The following is a 23,029-nucleotide window of genomic DNA, read 5'->3' on the forward strand; positions in this document are numbered from 1 at the left end:
TTAAAATAGACTAGAGGCCTACTAACCTGTGCTGTAGAATAAAATAAACATTTCGAAGGTGACAAGATTACTCAGATAAATGTGCCATTGAGGTTATAACATGATTGTGCTCCTATTGTTACACAACAGCCAGTTCAAGGTCTTCGGACCCCTCAACTACAAATCAAGAGCCTCAGGAGGCATTCTCGATCCTGGTTTAGAGCTTGGCTGACACCCAGTGGTCAAAACTTATGATCTTCATGGGAATTAATGACTATAGGCTGATATAATGTATGTATGTAAGTAAGTAAGAGGTCTGCTAACTTCTAACCTATAATATATATTCAAAAGCCATTTTAGACAGTAATCACATTGAATGCCTTAATGTATGGAACATTGGATATCCAGAATGTTGATTCAGGCCGTTGTCTAGAACCGCCACAGGCGGAGTCAGTGTGAACCATCTAGTTTGGATGGCTTCATGCCATCTGAACTAGACTAGACTGCCTGGGAGCAAGAAACACACATTCTCCTTTTAAGGGGTTTTATTAGCGGTGAACGAGCAGCCTTTGGCCTGGAGATGAAAACAGAGGGAGAGGAAAGAGAAATTACAATGGAAATGTATTAGTAAAGTTGAATCTGTTCCACTGACAGAAAATCCTACCAGTTAATCTTCCATGACTATTGCTTTCTGTCCATATTTTCTCTGTGGAACAGAGGCAGGAAATGCATTAGTCCTCTTAAATAATTAAAGTAGCCTTAATTACAAAACCATATTTTTGCTGTGTGGCACCACACGTCAGCCTTTTGCTCCATTTCTGGGAATTAAATAATTATTTTAAAAAAATAATAATAATTCACATGTGAGTTATGGATGCATCCCAAACTCCCTACATAGTGCACTACTTTTGACCAGGGCTCTGCCGTGTCCATAGTGACTGAACATTGTGTCCGTGCGGTTCCTTACAGTCACTGGCCAAAGCATCCCTCTACACACAGGCTGCCGTCCAGCGGCGAACACACTTCAGTAGAACACATGAAGTAGATCTGAGGGGAGGAGAGAGTGAGAACAGAGGAAAAGGGAGGGTCAGATGAGAAGCAAGTCAGCCACACCTACAGACAGAGCTGCTGTTACTGGCCTCTTCTTGCCTTTGGCTATAGGTCTCAAGGCTCCTGTTGTTCATGGCCATTGATCGATTAAAGGGCTAAATAGGTTAAATGAATGGTGGGAAACTGTCACGCACTGCCAGATCACTGAGAATGGAGGAAAGAAAAACGGGGAAGATGGCTACTTTAACTTAAGACAGCCATTGGCTCCAAGTTAAAAGGTCTAGTGCAGTGGGGCAGCCCTCACCTCTTCATGGTCCTCCAATGTCTGGGTCTGTCCAGAGGTGAGGAACTGGAAGGTGGAGATGGTGAACCTTCGTGTCTGGCCTTGGTGGAAGGGTGGGGGTGGAGGAGATGGGTGAGGCTTCTGAGAGGCCGGGTCCAGATGGTTAGGACATCTACACAGGAGGCACGAATGTGGTTATTCAGGGCAACAAGAAAAACTCTGAAGATACTTCCCTTTTCCTCCATCCCTGTGATGGTCTGCCCACTGACGTGTACAGTTTGTAAATGTTAAATCATTTCATGTGAAATTAATTACTTTAAAATTGTACCCCAAAAATCAGTGAGCTACAAAAGTATTGGAACAGTGACATGTTTTGAAGTGAAACGATTCAATGACTGAAGGTTTAAGTGAAGACCGTCAGCTTTCATCTTTATCGGATGAAACGTTTAGAAATTACTGCACTTTTTGTACATTGTCTCCTAAAATGGAGACAATGTACACATTTACTCGTGTATTAAAGTAGTCAACAGTTTAGTGTTATATTCCTAGCACCCAATGATTACATCAAGCGTGTTACTTCAAACTTGTTGGTTGCATTTGTTGGTTTTGCTTGCGTTTCAGATTATTTTGTGCCCAATAGAAATGAATGGTAAATGATCTATTGTGTCATTTTGAAGTCACTTATTGTTACTGTAATGATAAGTTAGCATGTCTTGGGGGGGTATGTTATTTGTGCGTCTAACTATCACTTACATTTCATTCAGGAATATCCATAACCATGGTAGCATCCACATTAATGTAGAAGTGTTTAGAAATATTCTATTCTTATTTACAATTAAAGTGACATGTACATTATTTATCATTCCTTTCTACTGGGCACAATATAATCTGAACCACCAAAACAAACAGCAAATGCATCCAACAAGTTAAACGTAATCATTGGGTGCTAGGAATATGGGAGAAAATACTTAAACTGTTGACTACTTTAATACGCATAAGTGAATTTGTCACAATGCTTTTGGTCCCCTAAAAAAAAAAAAAAAAAAAAAAAAAAGCGAGATTACGTGCAACAAGTGCTGTACTTTCTAAACGGTTCACCCGATATGGATGAAAATACCCTCAAATTAAATCTGACAGTCTGCATGTTAACCTCATAGTATCATTCCAAATCCAAAGTGCTGGATTACAGAACAGAATTTTTTTTTTTTATACATTTAAAAGTTTCACTGTCCCAATACTTTGAGCTCACTATCGTTGTTGAACACAGACATGTAGGAGCCTAGAAGGTCAAAGGTAACCCTGCAGCGTACCCATTATAGAGGAGTACCCAGACAGTCTGTCCTGATCTGGGGTAGGCCACGCAGTAGTGTACCAGCAGGACAACTTTGTCATCTGGGGGGTTGAGCAGACGCACCTCAAGGTGTAAGGGTTTACCCAAGAGCATCTGCAGGGGCCGGTGGTACTGGGGGTAGAAGCTACTGTACTGCTCGTCTGGAGTGGAAGTGGGGGAAAGGGTGTTACTTTAATGTGTTACATAATAATGTTCATCCTTTCCAGGTGCTTGACAATGTTTCTTGGCATTCAAAGCAAATTGACACTTAAAATGCTCTAAATGTGATCTTTATAAGTTGCCATGCAAGACTGACCACTACCACTTGGAGTGTGGAGTTGGAGAAACCGACAGCAGCAAAATGGGTGAGATGTGTGAGCAACTATAGCTGCGTACCTGTGGCAATCCTGAGCTGGACCCCCAACACGCCCTGGGCCTGAATGGAGGGGCCAAACGACGGGGTCTTGACCAGGAAGCCAACACTCACCACAGAGCCAGTAGTGTACTGGCACTCAACCAGCAGCCTAGGAGCAACAGAAAAACAGCCGGCAGGGAGGCCACAACTCAGATTACAGAACTAGTCAGAAACTTCATACATTCCTGCACTGAAGAAATATAAACTCCATTCCTATGGAATACATCACTCAATAAGATAATAATGCATTGAATTATTGTTGTTCCGGTTGGATCGGAATGTGTTTTTCTTTGCCAAGTAACAGTGACACGTGAAATTAACAGCCTGTGAACCCCAGTGGGGGTTTATAACTGACCTGATAGGAGAGTCTCTGGTGATGGTCCCATAGTTGAGGGTGATTGACTGGACCGTGTTGATGATCTCCACCATGTAGATTACCGTTTGGCCAACCTCCTGTTGGAACAATAGGGTCCAGTTCAGTAGGGAGAAAACGTTTTCAAACTGAACTTGTCAAACACAGATTGATTGATTTTGCAAGTTCTACATCTTGAAAACTTGATTGCTGACATGCAAAACATTTTGGGACTGTATCAACTGTAGACTAATGAAATACCAAAAGATAGTTTGACTGAATGTTCCTTTAAGCCCAGTGCCCTCCAGAGCACACAGATTCAGATTCTGACATTTTGGAGAGCAATGTTAATGAAGTGCACCCATTCAGTAACCCATGAGGCTAAATGGAGTCCCAACCATTGCTAATCAACTCCGACTTTTAAAAAAATGAACTCAAAAACTGTACAAGAAGATAATTAAGGGCCACTCACGTATCTGTGGGCCCCGCAGCCGCCCAGTGGGATCTTGAACAGGGCGTAGTCTGGGGTCACCCTCTGAGGAGCGCAGGTGGGGTTGCCAGCGGCAGTGAGCAAGGCGGGGGACAGAGGGGGGTCCGTGAGGGAGGCGGGCACAGAAAAGACAAAGTGGCGGTCCAATGTGCATTCTGGGAAAGGACATGTATACATTCTGGGTTAGCTAAAGGTTATATAAAAGGTCATGGATCTAGAGTGGCGTTCCCCAAGGTTTTGATTGATATTGGGACCCTATATATCTCAGACAATTAAGATTCATTGCAGGGGTGAATCTTAATTGTATTTTCTTGATTCCTCGTGTCCTCTTCCTGCATTGGAGAAGGTCAGGAACAGACAAAAGAATCAAGAAAATACAAATTGTGATTCATTTGGGGTTATACTTACCATCCATGGAGTAGTAGCAGGCAGAGGGCTTGGTGCTGTAGCAGCAGCCCAGAGAGAGACACTCTGCCTGGGATAGAGGGCGGCGGCCGCAGGGGAGGCGCTGGTCACTGGGAAGGTTACACTCTACAGGGGATACACAGGAAATGTCAATGGACAGGAGTGACCAGTAATCTGAATATAATATCCAACATATCCCCTCATTTCCATTCAGACAACACAGGACAGGTAAGGCTCAATACTCGCTCACCATTAAAAACAAATTAAGCAATTTTAAAAAGATTGACGTTTCAGCCATTAAAGCATTCATCAGAACGAGGATAACCAGTTATGTTTCTACCTTGATGAGAAACGGGTATGGAAACTGGACAGGACAACTGGGCCTTTCCTTTTTGTCCATTCAACGTGGAGTAAATCACATCTATGTGGTGCTCTTTACCCTGTTAGGAGTCAGTTTAGCCTTTTAGACCATAATGAATGAGACTACACGGACAGGGAGGACCTGATCCTTGATCAGCACATAAAACACACCTGGACAGTCATGTGACAGGAGTTGAAGGGGAGGTTCAGGGTGATCATGCCATCCTTTCCCTTGCTTGCCACATACCCACAATGCTTTGGGGCATACTTCAGGCTCATCTCATTCCCTTCGATGTCTGAGAATGATTTGTAGCCATTATTGTACAATCACTAAGACATTTTGAAAATAAATGCCCATATTTTGTCTAACAAAGCCATTATTTACATTTAAGCCCAAACTGCAGTTCTGGTGAAACATCATATGGTACTGCACAAACAAACACATTGTCCGCCCCCCCGAATAAACTGAAAAAAAGCGTAGGTCCTCTCAACCATGTTAGAATTCAACTCATGCAGGGATGATGACAACCATATGCACCTGAAACATACACCATCTCCCAACAGACACACACACTTACCCTTGACAACGACTCCAGATATGGGACCTGGGGGAAGCTCCACCCTCATGTGGCGAGCAGAGCAGAAGACGTGTGGCTTGGGGGGAGTGGGAGGCCTGGTGTGGGTCGTCGGTGGGAGGGTGGTGGTAGTGGTGTGGGGTGATGGGGTCACAGTTGACGAGCAATGGAGCTCCATAATTCTGTATTGCCCCAGGACTGTGTCCCAAAACCTCAGGGGGAGGGAGAGCTGGTGTGGGTTGAGGGCCTGGGTGAAAAAAAAGGAGGAAACGTTGGGTTTAACAGCCAAAACCAACAACTCCCACTTCAATGGGCCACATCAAAATAGCAAAATGAGGTCCATTTTCACAGCAAATACTTCAAAATGAAAACAGGGTTATAGTCACCAAGCAACAAATGGAAGAAAACTGACAAACAGGGAGGGACTATCTGAACCTGTCCAATAAGGAGCTCATTTTCCGTTGCGAAACGCTTTGCTTCGTTTTCTACTCTGTGCAGTAATGAACACGACCCAGATTTAAGTTCTGGGGGACTCACCATAGCCTGGCTGTGGCAGGCAGGGAGAGGGGAATGGAGGATCACTCCACCACCCTTACTCATCTGCAGGATGTATCTACAAGCCGCCGGGGCACTGGAGATAGACACCCAGCCATTCATCTGATCTGAAAAGAGCAATGCAATTCACATGCAAGTCAGTGAGCATTAACGTAATAAAAGTGAATCATGGGCCCGTGTGTTCTTCCTGATTGGGTCATATGGTCAATTTAAACAGCAGCCCACGTCACAAATGGAGGGAAGACAGGGGTCTAAAATCAATTCCTTTATAGATACACAATGAAGCAATCAATGCAGCAGTTAGTACATCAAATAAGGGAATTCTGGACATCAAACACCAACCATGCGGTGAGCAGAGGGACATTCTGACCTTTGACCTGGATGGAGTCCAGGAGAGCAGAGGGCAGCGACACCATCATCTGTCCTGCTAGACAGTGGAGTGAGGGCCGAGGGGAGAGCCCAGGAGAGAGTGAGGGCTGAGGGGGGAGAGTAGGGGTGAGGATGGACATCCAAGGAGTGAGAGTAGTAGTGGAAGATATGGTCCTGGAGGAGGGTGAGGGGGTGGTTGGTGAGGTCTGGGGTGGTTGAGTAGCACCAGGCAGAGCTGGGCCTGTGGAGGGAAGGGCTGGGGTGGTCAGAGGGGGGCTGGGCGTCAGGTAGAGAGGATATGGGTGGTGTGGCTGGTAGTGTGGCACATCCACGGGATATGGGTAATAGCTACAGATGGAATGGGCAGAGGGAGAGCAGGTGACTGGCTGAGGGTAGTGGTGGGGTGGGTAGACTGTGGGCATTGTAGGGTCCTGAGGACCTGTAGGGAGAGTCTGGGGAGGACTAGCTGTGATTGGGCTAGGCCCTGGGGTAGGTGAGGGGTAGTAGATGGGTATGAAGGGATAATGGTGAGGACCAGATGGGGGGTAGTAAGGACCATATGGGTAATAGTATGGACCCACAGGCCATTTAGGAGGTTGGGTATAGGGATCAGGATTGGGGCTCCCAGTAGCAGACATGGGCTCTTCAGTAATCAGGGCCTGATTGGTCATGTGGACCCCATATGGGTCATTTGGATATGCAGGTGTTTTTGGAGGTTCGAAAACAGGTGATGAAGGTTTGTATCCAGAAGGGGGAGGAGGAGATCCGGTAACAATGGGGTAAGAACGACGGTCAAAGGCAGTAGGTGTTATAGGAAGAACAGGTTCAGTATCGAGAGGAGGAGGTTGTTCGGTATAATATGGAAGAGAATGTTTGGTGTAAGCGGCGGGAGGCGGTTTGGTATAAGCGGGAGGCGGTTTGGTATAAGCGGCGGGAGGCGGTTTTTGGTATAAGCGGCGGGAGGCGGTTTGGTATAAGCGGCGGGAGGCGGTTTGGTATAACGGCGGGAGGCGGTTTGGTATAGCGCGGGGAGGCGGTTTTATAGGCGGGGAGGCGGTTAAGCGCGGGAGGCGGTTTATAAGCGGCGGGAGGCGGTTTGGTATAAGCGGCGGGAGGCGGTTTGGTATAAGCGGCGGGAGGCGGTTTGGTATAAGCGGCGGGAGGCGGTGGTCGGATAGCTATAAGAGGAGTAGGATAGACAACAGAAGAACGGTGGACACTAGGGGCAATTTCATTATAATAGTCGAGCATGGGATCGTGGGTAGGGGGCGGGGAGAGGTAAAAGGAGTCACTGTGGTCTCCAGAGCCGTAGGGGTGATTCCCAGGCCCCATGGGGAAGAAGGGCTGCTGGCCTGGGTATCTCCCTGGGAGAAGATGATGGGAGCCAGGGTATGGATCGTGACCAGGGTGGAGGAGACGGTGATAACCAGCTCCACCATAAGGGAAATGGGGAATTTGGGGATACATGCCATGAGGGAGGTGGTGGGGGAACACAGGAAGTTGGGGCATCTGTTCATGGGCTGGGGTTTGAGTATAAGGGGTGATGGGAGGAGAGGTAAGGGGAGGGCTGGTGGAGGGAACAAAAGTCACAGGGTCAGGTATCTGCTGCTGTGGGTCACCAGGAGAGAAGGGTTGAGAAAATGGAGGGGAGGGAAAGAAGGGAAATGGAGGAGGGTGGTGTGAGGGGCAGGAGAGGATTAAGTCCTGGCCGTCCAATAGGACCAGTCGATGAACTCCATTCTGGAAGAGGAAACATTTTATTTATATATATAAGCTCAATTCAATCCTAGAGTGGACTCTAACTTAAACTGAATGATTGAGTATCAACTTCCTACAACTTACCCGGATGATCACACATGGGGCTGTAAAGGGAACATAAAATATGAGGTCTTCTGAGTGAGACTCCACTTGGTAGGCACACTCTTCAGACACAAACGGCACCCACTCGCCGTTCTCTGTTAGGAACAGAGAGAGAATGAATGAATCAGTCAGTCATAATCCAAATGGGAACTTGAGCAGAACAAGCCAACTCACCTATGACCTGTAGGGTGTGTATGACCTCCTCCTCTCCATGTATCTGGATGGCCATGCCAAAGTGGGAGCAGAGTACTGAGGGGACAGAGTTTGGGTGGACAGGGTGGGGTCGGGGGTCAGGGTGGGGGACTGGGCAGATTATCTTCACAGGGCTGCCCCACCACAGCATGGGCAGGACATAACTACCATGCTGATAGGGAACAGGGAGAGAGTGAGTGAAGAAGAGAGGGGAGAGACAGACAGTGATTAATTGCATGTTCTAGTATGTACAAAAGCAGGGTGGATTGTAGCGTGAATGGACAGGAGGCAGTCTGACTGGAGGTTTCTAAGAGGAACAGATCATCAAGGCTGAAATGACTTTTTTTGCAGCTACCTACAGTATTCATTTTGAGATGTTGATATTGTGGTTCATTAATATTAATTAGTATTTTCAAAAAGTAAAAAATATTTAAAATTCTCTTTAGTTTATCAAACGAGTCAACCTTTTGATTCACTTTAAGCACTTAAAATGGACATAGGTCAATCATTTCAAATCTCACTACTTTATATTACACAATTTAAAAATCCAATTCATAGAGTGTTACAAACTGGACAATATTTAGTAACTTACTAAAAGAAAAAGTAACTTACTTTGATTTGGTCTAAATAGGCATTTGGCAGTCTAATTTCAGTGTACTGTCTAACTGCCATTTCTCGAAAGTCAGACTACCCACACGCCAACTCACTTTTCTCAGCTTCACCGTAGGGATGATACCAGGTTTCCTCCAGACATGACGCTTGGCATTCAGGTAAAATAGTTCAATCTTGGTTTCATCAGACCAGAGAATCTTGCTTATCATGGTCTGTGAGTCCTTTAGGTGTCTTTTGGCAAACTCCAAGTGAGCCGTCATGTGCCTTTTACTGAGGAGTGGCTTCTATCTGGCAACTCTACCATAAAGGCCTGATTGTTGGAGTGCTGCAGAGATGGTCATCCTTCTTGAAGGTTCTCCCATCTTCAGAGGAACTCTGGAGCTCAGGTTCTTAGTCACCACCCTGACCAAGGCCCTTCTCCCCCCGATTGCTTAGTTACCCAGATCTGTGCCTGGACACACAATCCTGTCTCAGAGCTCTACAGACAATTCCTTTCATCTCATGGTTTGGTTTTTGCTCTGACATTCACTGTCAACTGTGGGACCTTATATAGGCAGATGTGTGACTTTCCAAATCATGACCAATCAATGGAAATTAAATCACAGGTAGACACCAATTAAGTTGTAGAAAAATCTCAAGGATGACCAATGGAACCAGGATGCACCTGAGAGCTCAATTTGGAGTCTTATAGCAACAAGTCTGAATACCAATGTAAAGAAGGTATTTTTAATACATTTGCCAAACCTGTTTTCCCTTTGTCATTATATCTACACTGTGTGTAGATTGACAAATATTTAAAAAAAATTATTTAATCAATTTTAGAATAAGGCTGTACATAACAAAGTCAAGGGGTCTGAATACTTTCCAAATTCTACATACATTTTTCATTGGAAAAATGGACAATCCGCTCTGGACAGAATGTGCGTTTTTAGGCTGACTTCAAGTTGTCCAGAAATGGATTTGCACGATATGCAAATATGTGCACATTTAATGACAACACGTAATTTGCACATTTTAATACAAAATAGCTATAGTTGGGTTACAGTCAACTGGTAAAAGTTGATTGTGATATGATTGGGGTGGGGGAGGTAACCTTTCTTTGAGGGTGTGGGGCCTGGCTTTAAGCAACCTGGGGAAAATATTCTACCTCCTGCATGATGTAGCAGCCATCGTATGGTGCCATCATCACCATCTCTCTCCAGGTAGTCTTCACATGGTAGCCACAGGACGGCGGCAGCTGGAACAGGGAGATGGGAGAGGTGCCCGCTGGAACAATGAACAGGGGCATATTCAATATTCAGGAACCTACCCCCGAATTTGTCCAATATAAACTCTTGTTTGCTTCTTAAAAACAGTAAATGGCTTCCATAATGAATACTTAAGGGCCAGGAGCTTCCAGACCACATGACCTTGCCAGGAAAAACTCCTGTGGTGTACTCATTAAACAGATTCCGTTGCAAAACGTTTGCAACAGAATTTGTTTACTGTTTGTTTGGGGCGTCAGGGTAGCCTAGTGGTTAGAGCGTTGGACTAGTAACTGGTTGCAAGTTCAAACCCCCGAGCTGACAAGGTACAAATCTTTCGTTCTGCCCCTGAACAAGCAGTTTACCCATTGTTCCTAGGCCGTCATTGAAAATAAGAATTTGTTCTTAACTGACTTGCCTAGTTAAATAAAAGGTAAAATTAAAATAAATAAAAATTACTCTAGGAACCAAATGGAAGGAACAAAGCGGGGAGGGACCTGCATTCAATTTGTCCAATAGAAACTCTAGTTTTCATAGCAAAATATTCCGTTTGGAGTAAATGGTTTCCCCTGACAACTAATCTAATGAGCCCATTTAATTATATTCCATAACAAGTCACTGATGCTTTCGCATTGTGGTAAAGGTATTTTAGAAATACTGGGTGGGTCTCCAACACTTACCTCTATCCACCAGTAGATGTGTGTATCCTCGTCCAGATGCAGTGAGCATCATGAGGTTGTCATTACACTGGACCAGAGGCCTCATCGACAGCCATTCACTGGAGTGGGGGTTGTGGTTAGTGGATGGACCATAGACCTTCCCTTGAAAACCGTGGCCTTCAAAACCTATTGGATAAAAAGGAGAGATCTTTATCCATGCCCAAACACCAATTTAAAACGCATAAACTACTGATAAGATGTCCTAATATATGTGATATTAACCCACGACTGCTTGACCTCACGCAGTTCAAAGTTTGCTGACGACACGACAATAGTAAGCCTGATTACAAACATTGAGACGGCCTACAGGTAGGATGTTGGCACTAACTGCATGGTGCCAAGTAAACAACCTCTCCTTCAACATCAGCAAAACAAAGGAGCGAGTTGTGGACTTCAGGAGGAACCAGGCTCCTTGGGAAGGTGAAATGGTTAAACCACACAGACACCTCGGTTAAGGCACGACAGCGACTCTTCAACCTCAGGATGCTGAAACCCCATTGAGAGCATACTGTCGGGCAGCGTCACAGCAAGGTGCCACGCTCAGTCGAACGCACCGTTGGGTGCATACTGACCTCCAGGACACCTACAACACCAGGTGTCGGAGGAAGGCCAAGGTGATAAATCTGGGACCCCAGCCACAGCCTGTTCTCCCATCACTCAGACAAGGGCAGTACAAGAGCATCTTGGTAAAAACTGGAAGACCATCAGGCTGCTGAATAGTCACCTACCTGCTCCCCTGTCCCTCTCCTTTTAACAGACATGTACCCTGCCAATGAACATTTACCATTGTTAGTGTTGTGTATATTTTATTTATATTCTTTATTATTACATTAGTTTTAATTTGACTTTGACCTGCATTGTTGGAACTCAGTTTAAGATTCACATTACAGGGTTGCAGGTGTAATTACAGGGTACATGTGACTATTACACTTTACTCTAATAATAGAAACAGATTCACCTTTGAAGACTGCCTGATGTCCAGCATTGTAATCCAGAGATCTTTTCTGGACATTGAAACCATTACGTACATTCAAAGGCGCCCGCAAATCAGTTGACTTTAGATCAGTGTTGGGTTGACTCGAATTATTTATAGAGTTCTCAGGAACGTCAATGGACTCTGCACTCTGTTCTTGAATGCTGGAATTATTAACAGTAGGTCGAAGATTGCGCCGAAGAATGGCCAGTTGTTTTGTGTTGATCCTCGGCTCTCTGTCAGCATTTGACGCCTTTTCATGATCCGCTTTAAAACCATTGAGAATAAACTTTTCTACACTCAACGCACCACAGAAGATCAAGTTAGAAAAAGCTACAGTTATTATACATAAAAACACAACAATGTTTGTCTTCTGTTCGGAAGACATCGCCAGATTGATGCTTCTGCGCAAATGCGCATAGAGGACAACACTCAGGTAAAATCAAATGCAGGGCAATGAATTAGGCCTAATTAGTGAGGACCAATCAGATGACAGCTCGTTATGAAAAAGGCCGATTCGGTCTCAATGAACCCTATTACAACAAAACGTTGATAAGGAATTTTCCTAACACTTTCCAACAAGTTTCTCAACATTTCCAAAAAGCTCTCGTTCCTTTTTGAAAAAACATGCAAATCTATGGCTGTGTCTACACTTGAGCCTTACATGTGACTTCCGCTATCAGAATCGCATTGGAGATTGAAGAATCAATTGAAAAGACACGTCTAGACGCACAAAAGTCGCATTGTGTTCAAGGGGTTAGGGATGCATTGGCACTCCCTAGTAGGAGCAGTCCTCCATTGGAATGAATGGAATTCGACAGTATTTCAATTAAATATTTCAAGGACAAAATTACATTTATTTAAGTATTTTTTGTTGTAGTGGGGACAGTAACATTAGTACTCTCTAAAAACAATACTTTAAGAAAATATTTTATATATAAAAAATACAAATAATGTTTAGCTAACATAATATAATTGAAAAGTATGTATTGAAGTGTCTGTAATAGAATAAACGTGTCAAAAGAATGTAGACATTAATAAATTACTTTCTATAGCTTCCTAAATCTCTTTTTTTTTAAACAGTTTACATCTATAGCTTCCGAAATCTTTTTTTTTTACAGTTTACATCTTCAATATGGCGCCTCCTTTCAGTCATCCAGGGTTTATACGCGTCATTGGTCTGGACGCAATCAGGCAACCGAAAGCGCATACAGTGGGTGACGTCAGCAACACTCCGCCCACAAGTGTTTTGAGAGAAACAACCACATTCTTAGTGTATGAGGAACGTGTTTCCTGGCTTCATAAATGCTAGCTAGCTTATTTAGAAAAAAATGGGTTATGTTAATCTGTTTGCAAACACTTTAGCTTTGCTGGCTAGTTACAGAGGTTAGCTGACCAGTTAGCTTCAGTAGTTGGCTAAAGCCATCAAGTTGTTGTGTAATCAGATGTAACCTGTTCCACCTTTCGCAGAATGCACTATAGTGCGGGAAAAGGGAATCCCGCCACAATGTGGACACGGTAGAAACATTGAAATGTAGACGCATGACGAATTCGTAATTCCATGATCAGAATAACAAAGCTGGATGAACTGTCAAATCTAGCCTACTGCGTTTAGACAATCAGCCAATTCATTTTTTTTTAACATAAATTGGTCTTTTGACCAATCAGGTCAGCACTGAAAAAGAGCCGTATGAAACGATCTGATGTGATTGGTCAAAAGACAAATTACTGGAAAAAGATCCCAATTGGGCTGCCTGTCTAAACGCAGCCTTAGTTAAGCCTCAAGGGGGCTTCATGTTATGAGTTTTATACACACATTAGTGATTTACTAGGCCTCAAATATATATGCACATCTCAAAGTTTGTCTAGGCCTATGGGTTCATTTGATTGTGCGCATTTCATAGTATGGTCATCAGGACCTCAGATAAATTAATATAAATATCTGTTTTACTACAGTCTATGGTACGGCAACTGCACCGCCCACAACCGCAGGGCTCTCCAGAGGGGATGCGGTCTGCACAACGCATCACCGGGGACAAACTACCTGCCCTCCAGGACACCAACAGCACCCAATGTCACAAGCCAAAAAGATCATCAAGAACAACAACCAACCGAGCCACTGCCTGTTCACCCCGCTATCATCCATTATCCCCTGTGTATTTAGATCTGTGTTCTCTGTTAGTCTGTTGCCAGTTTGTCTTTTTTTTGTTTGTTCAAGTCCACCAGTGGTTTGTGTCTCAGTGCCTGCTTTTTCCAGTCTCTCTTTTCTTGCCCTCCTGGTTGACGCTATCCTGTCCTGACTCCAAGCCCCCTTGCCTGACCACACTGCCTGAGCCTTCCTGCCTGCCGACCTGTACCTTTGCCTCCCTCTGGATTACCCTGAGCCTGCCTGCCGACCTGTACCTTTGCCTCCCTCTGGATTACCCTGAGCCTGCCTGCCGATCTGTACCTTTGCCTCCCTCTGGATTACCCTGAGCCTGCCTGCTGTCCGGTACTGTTGCCCCCCCTGGTTTTCTGACCCCTGCCTGTCTGGACCTGTCTCTTGCTTCTGTTGGAACATTAAACTATTGTTTATTTGACATGGTCTGCATCTGGGTCTTACCTTCATACCTGATAGCTGCCTACATACACAGACTTGAAATCATTCAAAAATCTAATCTTTATTGACATACTTCCATAATTCAACATCTGGTGTCAACAGACTTCTTCCCAGGCATGGTCTTGGGTCAACTTCTTCCCAGGCATGGTCTTGGGTCAACTTCTTCCCAGGCATGGTCTTGGGTTGTCACCTCACATTTCCTGAGAAGGAGAAACAGTTCAAAGCTGTTACAAGTGTATTCACCATTCTCACGGTTTAGAGGACAAAATAGATTGAAACACTGTCTGACATATGCTGCTCACCAATCAGTGGACTGCGGTGCCAGTGGGCCTCTCTCTTGGCACATGGGTATGGTAAGAATGGAGATGTCGAAATTTGGGGGGGGTCCATCAGGTTCAGGGTGCCGAAAACCATAGAGATAGAGAAGGGTTCTTTTCAAGAGGTGGGTAGGAGCTGGGGCATGGAACCTAGGATTTGGCTGTTATTGGTGGAATTGGTATGGGGGGTAGTGATGCTGGATGTTTGGAGGGTTAGAAGGAGCTGGAGGTGCTACATACTTCTGATAGTGCTGTAAAGTGGGGTCAGGGACACTGTATTGCTGATAGAGAGGAGGATGTGAGACAGCCAGAGGTATGCTTACTGGGACTACCAGGCTGAGAGTGTGTGTAGTGGTACATGTAGGAATAGTGGCTGGGTGAACTAGGGTGATGGTGTTGAGGTCCAGAGGGAGGAGAAGGCCTATTCTGGTGGGATAAGGGGGCTGGAGGGACATACTTAGAATATTGGTTATGGTGCTGGACAGCCTCCATATGGGGGAGTTGTGGAATCTCTAGATCCTGTGGTGTGCTTGTTGGAGGAACAGGGGCAATATGCTTCCTCTGCAGGTGTTGATGCATAGAGGGACTGATGATACTGAGGGAGGAGGAGGAGAGAGTAGGTGGTTGAGTGAGAGGTTGGGTGTGTTGGTTAGGCTTCTCTTGCTGGGGAGAACTGGGGTGATTAGTGACAGAAACAGTAGGATCATATGTTAAAGCCACAAACGCAGGTTGATGCTCCACCTGCATGTATTCTTGGTACTGCTCAACGCTTTGACTGTGTGATGTCTCAGCAGGCTGAGGTGGTATGGGAAAACTCAGGGGAGAACTTGAAAGGAACTGGCTTGATGGGGGGGTGGAGTGGGTATCATGTGTAACTGGGGATTGTCGTGGATGAAGGGAAAGCAACGGGGGCTTAGCTGGGGACTTGGTGGCTGTGAGCGGTTGGGGAGGGGAAGGGGTAACAACAGCCTTACCCCTGGTATTTTTTGGGGTGTCGGGTAACTTCCGATGTTGTACTACTGGGAGAGGGGGTTGGATGGTGAGAGGGGTTGGGGAATGGGTGGGTGTGAAATGGTTTGCGGTTTGTGAGGCAAAAAATACATTGAGTCTGGAGATGCATCAGGCTCCTCATAAGAGTCCTAGTGGGGATTGTTGGGGTGTTTAGGGTGTTGTAAGTTAAGGGGTTTGGAACAGGCAGGAGAAAGACAGGTCCTTTCCCCTGGATTAGATCTGTACTGTTTACATGCCATTCTATAGGAGAGAGAAAACAATACCCTTACATAAGGCATACATTTGAAAATAAACTGACCAAATAAGCGTAATAAAATCCCCTCTGGAATTGCAGGTACCAACAGCTCACCCATTTACCCCTAATCATAATGTACAGGAAACAGTTATAATTAGGTGAGTAACATCAATGGCAGTTGTTACTGCATGGCAGTTGTGTACAGTTCCATACATAGCTTTAACATTACTGTAGTCCCACAAGATATGTTGGGAACTACAAACACCAGAGGCTCAGTAGTGTCTTCAGTGTGGTACCAGCGCAGGGACGCAGTATACAGGAGCGGCACCCAGTCACCATTCACTGAGGGGGGCGAGAAGGTCAGAGGTCAAAGACATTGCTCAGTGACCCCTATTCAACTGGTTTAGGCTGCATCCTGATTCTCCGACCACCCTTCTCCCAAATCGTGCATATGCACACTCCCTGTCATGGATTTAACAATGGTGAAAACTCCCTTTAAAATCGTTTCTTGCACCAATCCAATGCATGTGTGTGGAGAATTGGGATGCAGTCATAGTCAAGATAGATCATGTCAATTTACCATGGCATTAAATCAAAATTCCAGTACATACAGTACTTACACCGGCAAAACTCAGACGACGCTGGGCCATTGTGCGCCGCTCTATGGGATTCCCAAACATGGCTGGTTGTGATACAGCCGTGACAATGTAGTCTGTCCCCTGCAAAAGGAATGGATGTTAATATGAGCAGAAATGTGGAAAACTCATTCTAGAAAGCTGCAATGCAAATGCAAAGTCCTTATTCACCTTGAGTCGCAATGTATCCATCAATAGAATTCCAAGCAGTAGAGACTAGCCAAGACTATTCTGAATTGTTCAGATGCATTACATGCCAAGGAATGATCCAAGACCAAGCATGCACAGAATGTAGTCCATAACAGATTCAAGACCAAACATACACAGCATGTAGTCCATAATAGATTCGAGACCAAACATACACAGCATGTAGTCCATAATAGATTCGAGACCAAACATACACAGCATGTAGTCCATAACAGATTCAAGACCAAACATACACAGCATGTAGTCCAAAACAGATTCAAGACCAAACATACACAGCATGTAGTCCAAAACAGATTCAAGACCAAACATACACAGCATGTAGTCCATAACAGATTCAAGACCAAACATACACAGCATGTAGTTCAAAACAGATTCAAGACCAAACATGCACAGCATTTAGTACAAAACAGTCTGAACAGAAATCCACGCAGTCTTCACAAGTGAGAGGGGCAGATGGGAAAGGACAGGAAGTGGAGAGTGAATACCTCCTGGTGAACAAAGCAACCGTTGTAGTGTACCATCAGGACTGCCTCTGTCTGAGGTCTTCAGCTTGAGACCCTAGCCCGAAGGGAGTTGGGACAGGGCCAGCGGAGAGGCTGGGATGTCCACTAGGAAATTAGAAGTAATGACGGTAATAAGAAGCAGCATCATTCACTGACTGGTAGTGAGAGAATTGTACATGTACTAGTCTGTGGCGACCTAAATGCCAGAACCAGACAAGAATCTGACACCCTCAGCACACAGGGGGACAAACACCTGCCTGGAGATGACAGCATTCCCTCCCACATATGCCCCCCTAGGCACAACTATGACAACATAACCAACAAAAACGAGTCACAACTCCTGCAGCTCTGTCGCACGCTGGGTATGTACATAGTCAATGGTAGGCTTCAAGGGGACTCCTATGGTAGGTACACCTATAGCTCATCTCTTGGCAGTAGTACTGTAGACTACTTTATCACTGACCCTCAACCCAGAGTCTCTCAGAGCGTTCACAGTCAGCCCACTGACACCCCTATCAGACCACAGCAAAATCACAGTCTACTTAAACAGAGCAATACTCAATCATGAGGCATCAAAGCCAAAGGAACTGAGTAACATTAAGAAATGCTATAGATGGAAGGATTGCAGTTTGGAAACCTACCAAAAAACAATTAGGCAACAACAAATTCAAATCCTTTTAGACAATTTCCTGGGTAAAACGTTCCACTGTAATAGTGAAGGTGTAAACTTGGCAGTAGAAAATCTTAACAGTATATTTGACCTCTCAGCTTCCCTATCAAATCTAAAAATCTCAAATAGAAAACCGAAGAAAATTAACAACAATGACAAATGGTTTGATGAAGAATGCAAAAATCTAAGAAAGAAATTGAGAAACCTGTCCAACCAAAAACATAGAGACCCGGAAAACCTGAGTCTACGCCTTCACTATGGTGAATCACTAAAACAATACAGAAATACACTACGGAAAAAGAAGGAACAGCATGTCAGAAATCAGCTCAATGTAATTGAAGAATCCATAGACTCTAACCACTTCTGGGAAAATTGGAAAACACTAAACAAACAACAACACAAAGTATTATCTATCCAAAATGGAGATGTATGGGTAAACCACTTCTCCAATCTTTTTGGCTCTATAACAAAGAATAAAGAGCAAAAACATATACATGATCAAATACAGATCTTAGAATCAACTATTAAAGACTACCAGAACCCACTGGATTCTCCAATTACATTGAATGAGTTACAGGACAAAATAAAAACCCTCCAACCCAAAAAGGCCTGTGGTGTTGATGGTATCCTCAATGAAATGATCAAATACACAGACAACAAATTCCAATTGGCTATACTAAAACTCTTTAACATCATCCTTAGCTCTGGCATCTTCCCCAATATTTGGAACCAAGGACTGATCATCCCAAACCACAAAAGTGGAGACAAATTTGACCCCAAAAACTACCGTGGAATATGCGTCAACAGTAACCTTGGGAAAATCCTCTGCATTATCATTAACAGCAGACTCGTACACTTCCTCAAAGAAAACAATGTACTGAGCAAATGTCAAATTGGCTTTTTACCAAATTACCGTACAACAGACCATGTATTCACCCTGCACACCCTAATTGACAACCAAACAAACCAAAACAAAGGCAAAAGTCTCATGCTTTGTTGATTTCAATAAAGCCTTCGACTCAATTTGGCATGAGGGTCTGCTATACAAACTGATGGAAAGTGGTGTTGGGGGTAAAACATACAACATTATAAAATCCATATACACAAACAACAAGGGTGCGGTTAAAATTGGCAAAAAACACACATTTCTTCACACAGGGTCGTGGGGTTAGACAGGGATGCAGCTTAAGCCCCACCCTCTTCAACATATATATCAACGAATTAGAAAACTAGAAAAGTCTGCAGCACCCGGCCTCACCCTACTAGAATCCGAAGTCAAATGTCTGCTGTTTGCTGATGATCTGGTGCTTCTGTCACCAACCAAGGAGGGCCTACAGCAGCACCTAGATCTTATGCACAGATTCTGTCAGACCTGGGCCCTGACAGTAAATCTCAGTAAGACCAAAATAATGGTGTTCCAAAAAAGGTCCAGTCACCAGGACCACAAATACAAATTCCATCTAGACACTGTTGCCCTAGAGCACACAAAAAACTATACATACCTTGGCCTAAACATCAGCACCACAGGTAACTTCCACAAAGCTGTGAACGATCTGAGAGACAAGGCAAGAAGGGAATTCTATGCCATCAAAAGGAACATAAATTTCAACATACCAATTAGGATTTGGCTAAAAATACTTGAATCAGTCATAGAGCCCATTGCCCTTTATGGTTGTGAGGTCTGGGGTCCGCTCACCAACCAAGACTTCACAAAATGGGACAAACACCAAATTGAGACTCTGCACGCAGAATTCTGCAACAATATCCTCCGTGTACAACGTAGAACACCAAATAATGCATGCAGAGCAGAATTAGGCCGATACCCACAAATTATCAAAATCCAGAAAAGAGCCGTTAAATTCTATAACCACCTAAAAGGAAGTGATTCCCAAACCTTCCACAACAAAGCCATCACCTACAGAGAGATGAACCTGGAGAAGAGTCCCCAAAGCAAGCTGGTCCTGGGGCTCTGTTCACAAACACAAACACACCCTACACAGCGGCAGAATACCTGACCACTGTGACTGACCCAAAATTAAGGACAGCTTTGACTATGTACAGACTCAGTGAGCATAGCCTTGCTATTGAGAAAGGCCGCTGTAGGCAGACATGGCTCTCAAGAGAAGACAGGCTATGTGCTCACTGCCCACAAAATGAGGTGGAAACTGAGCTGCACTTCCTAACCTCCTGCCCAATGTATGACCATATTAGAGAGACATATTTCCCTCAGATTACACAGATCCACAAAGAATTCGAAAACAAATCCAATTTTGAAAAACTCCCATATCTACTGGGTGAAATTCCACAGTGTGCCATCACAGCAGCAAGATTTGTGACCTGTGCCACGAGAAAAGGGCAACCAGTGAAGAACACACACCATTGTAAATACAACCCATAACTATGCTTATTTATTTTATCTTGTGTCCTTTACCATTTGTACATTGTTAAAACACTGTATATATATATATATATATATATATATGACATTTGTAATGTCTTTATTGTTTTGAAACTTCTGTATGTGTGATGTTTACTGTTAATTTTTATTGTTTATTTCACTTTATATATTATCTACCTCACTTGCGTTGGCAATGTTAACACGTTTCCCATGCCAATAAAGCCCTTGAATTGAATTGATTAAGTAAAATACTACTGTCTGGACATTATGTAAGTGCTCAGACCACCTGATAGCTAATTTATACCTAGTCCTAAATGGCACCCTATTCCCTACATAGTGCACTACTTTTGACCAGAGCTCTATGGGGAATATATAGGGAATAGGGTGCGATTTAGGACAGACTCCGATTTAGTAAGTTTAAGACCAGTACAGTATTATCATAGGTTTTCAGCCATCCCAATAACCTGACTGACTAACAGGTCTCAAGTGAATGGATACAGATCTTTATTGAAAAGCAATGTTAACTGTGTTAAGCTAGATGCTCCATATGACTTCCACAAGGTCTACTGCAGTATGACTTCCACAGGGCCTACTGTAGCATGGCTTCCACAAGGTCTACTGCAGCATGACTTCCACTAGGCCAACTGCAGAATGTCTTCCACAAGGCCTACTGCAGTATGACTTCCACAGGGCCAACTGCAGTATGACTTCCACAGGGCCTACTGCTGTATGACTTCCACAAGGTCTACTGCAACATGACTTCCACAAGGCTTACTGCTGTATGACTTCCACAGGGCCTACTGCATTATCACTTCCACAAGGCCTACTGCAGTATAAATTCCACAAGGCCTACTACAGCATGACTTCCATAAGGCCTAGTGCAACATGACTTCCACAAGGCCTACTGCTGTATGACTTCCACAAGGCCTTTTTATTTATTTATTTTTATTTCACCTTTATTTAACCAGGTAGGCTAGTTGAGAACAAGTTCTCATTTGCAACTGAGACCTGGCCAAGATAAAGCGTAGCAATTCGACACATACAACAACAAAGAGTTACACATGGAATAAACAAAACATAGTCAATAATACAGTAGAACAAAAGAAAGAAGAAAAAAGTCTGTATACAGTGAGTGCAAATGAGATAAGAGAAGGGAGTTAAGGCAATAAATAGGCCATGGTGGCGAAGTAATTACAATATAGCAATTAAAACACTGGAATGGTAGATGTGCAGAAGATTAATGTGCAAGTAGAGATACTGGGGTGCAAAGGAGCAAGATAAATAAATAAATACTGTATGGGGATGAGGTAGGTAGATAGATGGGCTATGTACAGGTGCAGTGATCTGTGAGCTGCTCTGACAACTGGTGCTTAAAGCTAGTGAGGGAGATATGAGTCTCCAGCTTCAGGGATTTCTGCAGTTCGTTGGCAGCAGAGAACTGGAAGGAAAGACGACCAAAGGAGGAATTGGCTTTGGGGGTGACCAGTGAGATATACCTGCTGGAGCGCTTGCTACGAGTGGGTGCTGCTATGGTGACCAGTGAGCTGAGAAAAGGCGGGGCTTTACCTAGCAGAGGCCTACTGCAGCATGACTTCCACAAGGCCTGCTAGTGTTACAATATATGGCTTTACATACATCTGTCAATTAAGAAGTTTGGAATGTCCTGTTTTCTGGAATGTGAACATCAGGATGTCTTTCCCACAATGGACAGTGGGGTCCACCACTGTATGGCATGCCTATGATGTCCCTGCTGGGGTTCGAGCCCAGGGACTGGAGAGTAGATCTGCTGTTTAACTGAGGCAATATCTTCAGGACATAGGGTTACATTAGAACAGACACATTATCATGTGTAAGATAAGGACATAGCCTTATCTTGTCGCCTGAGACTAGAAATACACCTATATATTTACTTACTTGAAAAGGTGTCATGGTCAGGCTGATATTGCTGTTGGACATTACCATGGTACCCACTGAGCATCCTGTAATTGACAACACAACGTTCCCCAAGACATGTCCAAAGTAGGCCCACCTACTGCTTTGAGGTGAAAAATCAAGTGGAACCACCAATTTGACCTCAGAATGTGAAACTCTACATGCGAAATTCGATTATAAAGCCAATTCTGTATATTAGACCTGACAGCTGTAATTCCAAACTGATTATGCAAATGTAGAGCGCTTCTCACATGTGCGGTTAATTAACTCAGACAAAACAAAAATCTGGCTGGATTTCATCATGGAAGAAAAAGAGACATACAGTAGAAAGAATTTGTTAATACCTTGAAATGTTGAGGGTAAAAAAGTGGGCCTATAGGCTAAAGTACAAAATTACATCCATAAACTATGTGGGGGGAAAACATTGCTATGGAAATGACGTGTGCAGTATGTCATTACCCAAAACACGAATGGGTATGGCTGTTGCTATTCTGTTACTCATATGTTTGGTTGCTGCTGCGTTACTGCGTACAGAGGGGAATTTGGTGCTGTTGTTTACTTATATGAATGTGAAGTAAAATACTGTATTTCTCATGTGTTGAGAGCTCATTGTAAAAGGGAGAGGTGTAGCCTACATATAGCTTTAAGGGCGGGGGAGGGGGGGGGGCTAGAGTGGAGCGCAACATGTTTGTTTGGTTCCTTTTAGAATTAAGAATATACTACAAACTGGGACTATTATGCACACATTCTGTACACAGC

General features: G+C 44.1%; 2 protein-coding genes across 2 annotated transcripts; both read right to left on the bottom strand.

Annotated features, from left to right (window-relative positions):
• Positions 1 to 946: 946 nt before the first annotated feature.
• LOC121841622 (zona pellucida sperm-binding protein 1-like) lies at positions 947 to 7,183 on the bottom strand. The gene is made up of 12 exons (XM_042310955.1): positions 6,165 to 7,183; positions 5,777 to 5,901; positions 5,243 to 5,486; positions 4,836 to 4,960; positions 4,645 to 4,744; positions 4,308 to 4,430; positions 3,882 to 4,054; positions 3,413 to 3,510; positions 3,039 to 3,166; positions 2,623 to 2,803; positions 1,334 to 1,484; positions 947 to 1,026 (listed from the first exon to the last, which is right to left on the bottom strand). The coding sequence occupies exons 1-12, from the start codon at positions 6,832 to 6,834 to the stop codon at positions 949 to 951; spliced, it is 2,196 nt and encodes a 731-aa protein (XP_042166889.1). The 5' UTR covers positions 6,835 to 7,183; the 3' UTR covers positions 947 to 948.
• On the bottom strand, positions 6,989 to 22,442 carry LOC112216419 (ras-associated and pleckstrin homology domains-containing protein 1-like). The gene is made up of 10 exons (XM_042310659.1): positions 22,253 to 22,442; positions 16,546 to 16,644; positions 16,222 to 16,267; positions 14,665 to 15,930; positions 14,436 to 14,562; positions 10,752 to 10,916; positions 9,975 to 10,093; positions 8,198 to 8,387; positions 8,006 to 8,118; positions 6,989 to 7,903 (listed from the first exon to the last, which is right to left on the bottom strand). The coding sequence occupies exons 5-10, from the start codon at positions 14,449 to 14,451 to the stop codon at positions 6,989 to 6,991; spliced, it is 1,518 nt and encodes a 505-aa protein (XP_042166593.1). The 5' UTR covers positions 14,452 to 14,562; positions 14,665 to 15,930; positions 16,222 to 16,267; positions 16,546 to 16,644; positions 22,253 to 22,442.
• Positions 22,443 to 23,029: the final 587 nt, after the last annotated feature.

Source organism: Oncorhynchus tshawytscha, linkage group LG32 (assembly GCF_018296145.1).
Source record: "Oncorhynchus tshawytscha isolate Ot180627B linkage group LG32, Otsh_v2.0, whole genome shotgun sequence".
Classification (NCBI taxonomy): Eukaryota; Metazoa; Chordata; class Actinopteri; order Salmoniformes; family Salmonidae; genus Oncorhynchus; species Oncorhynchus tshawytscha.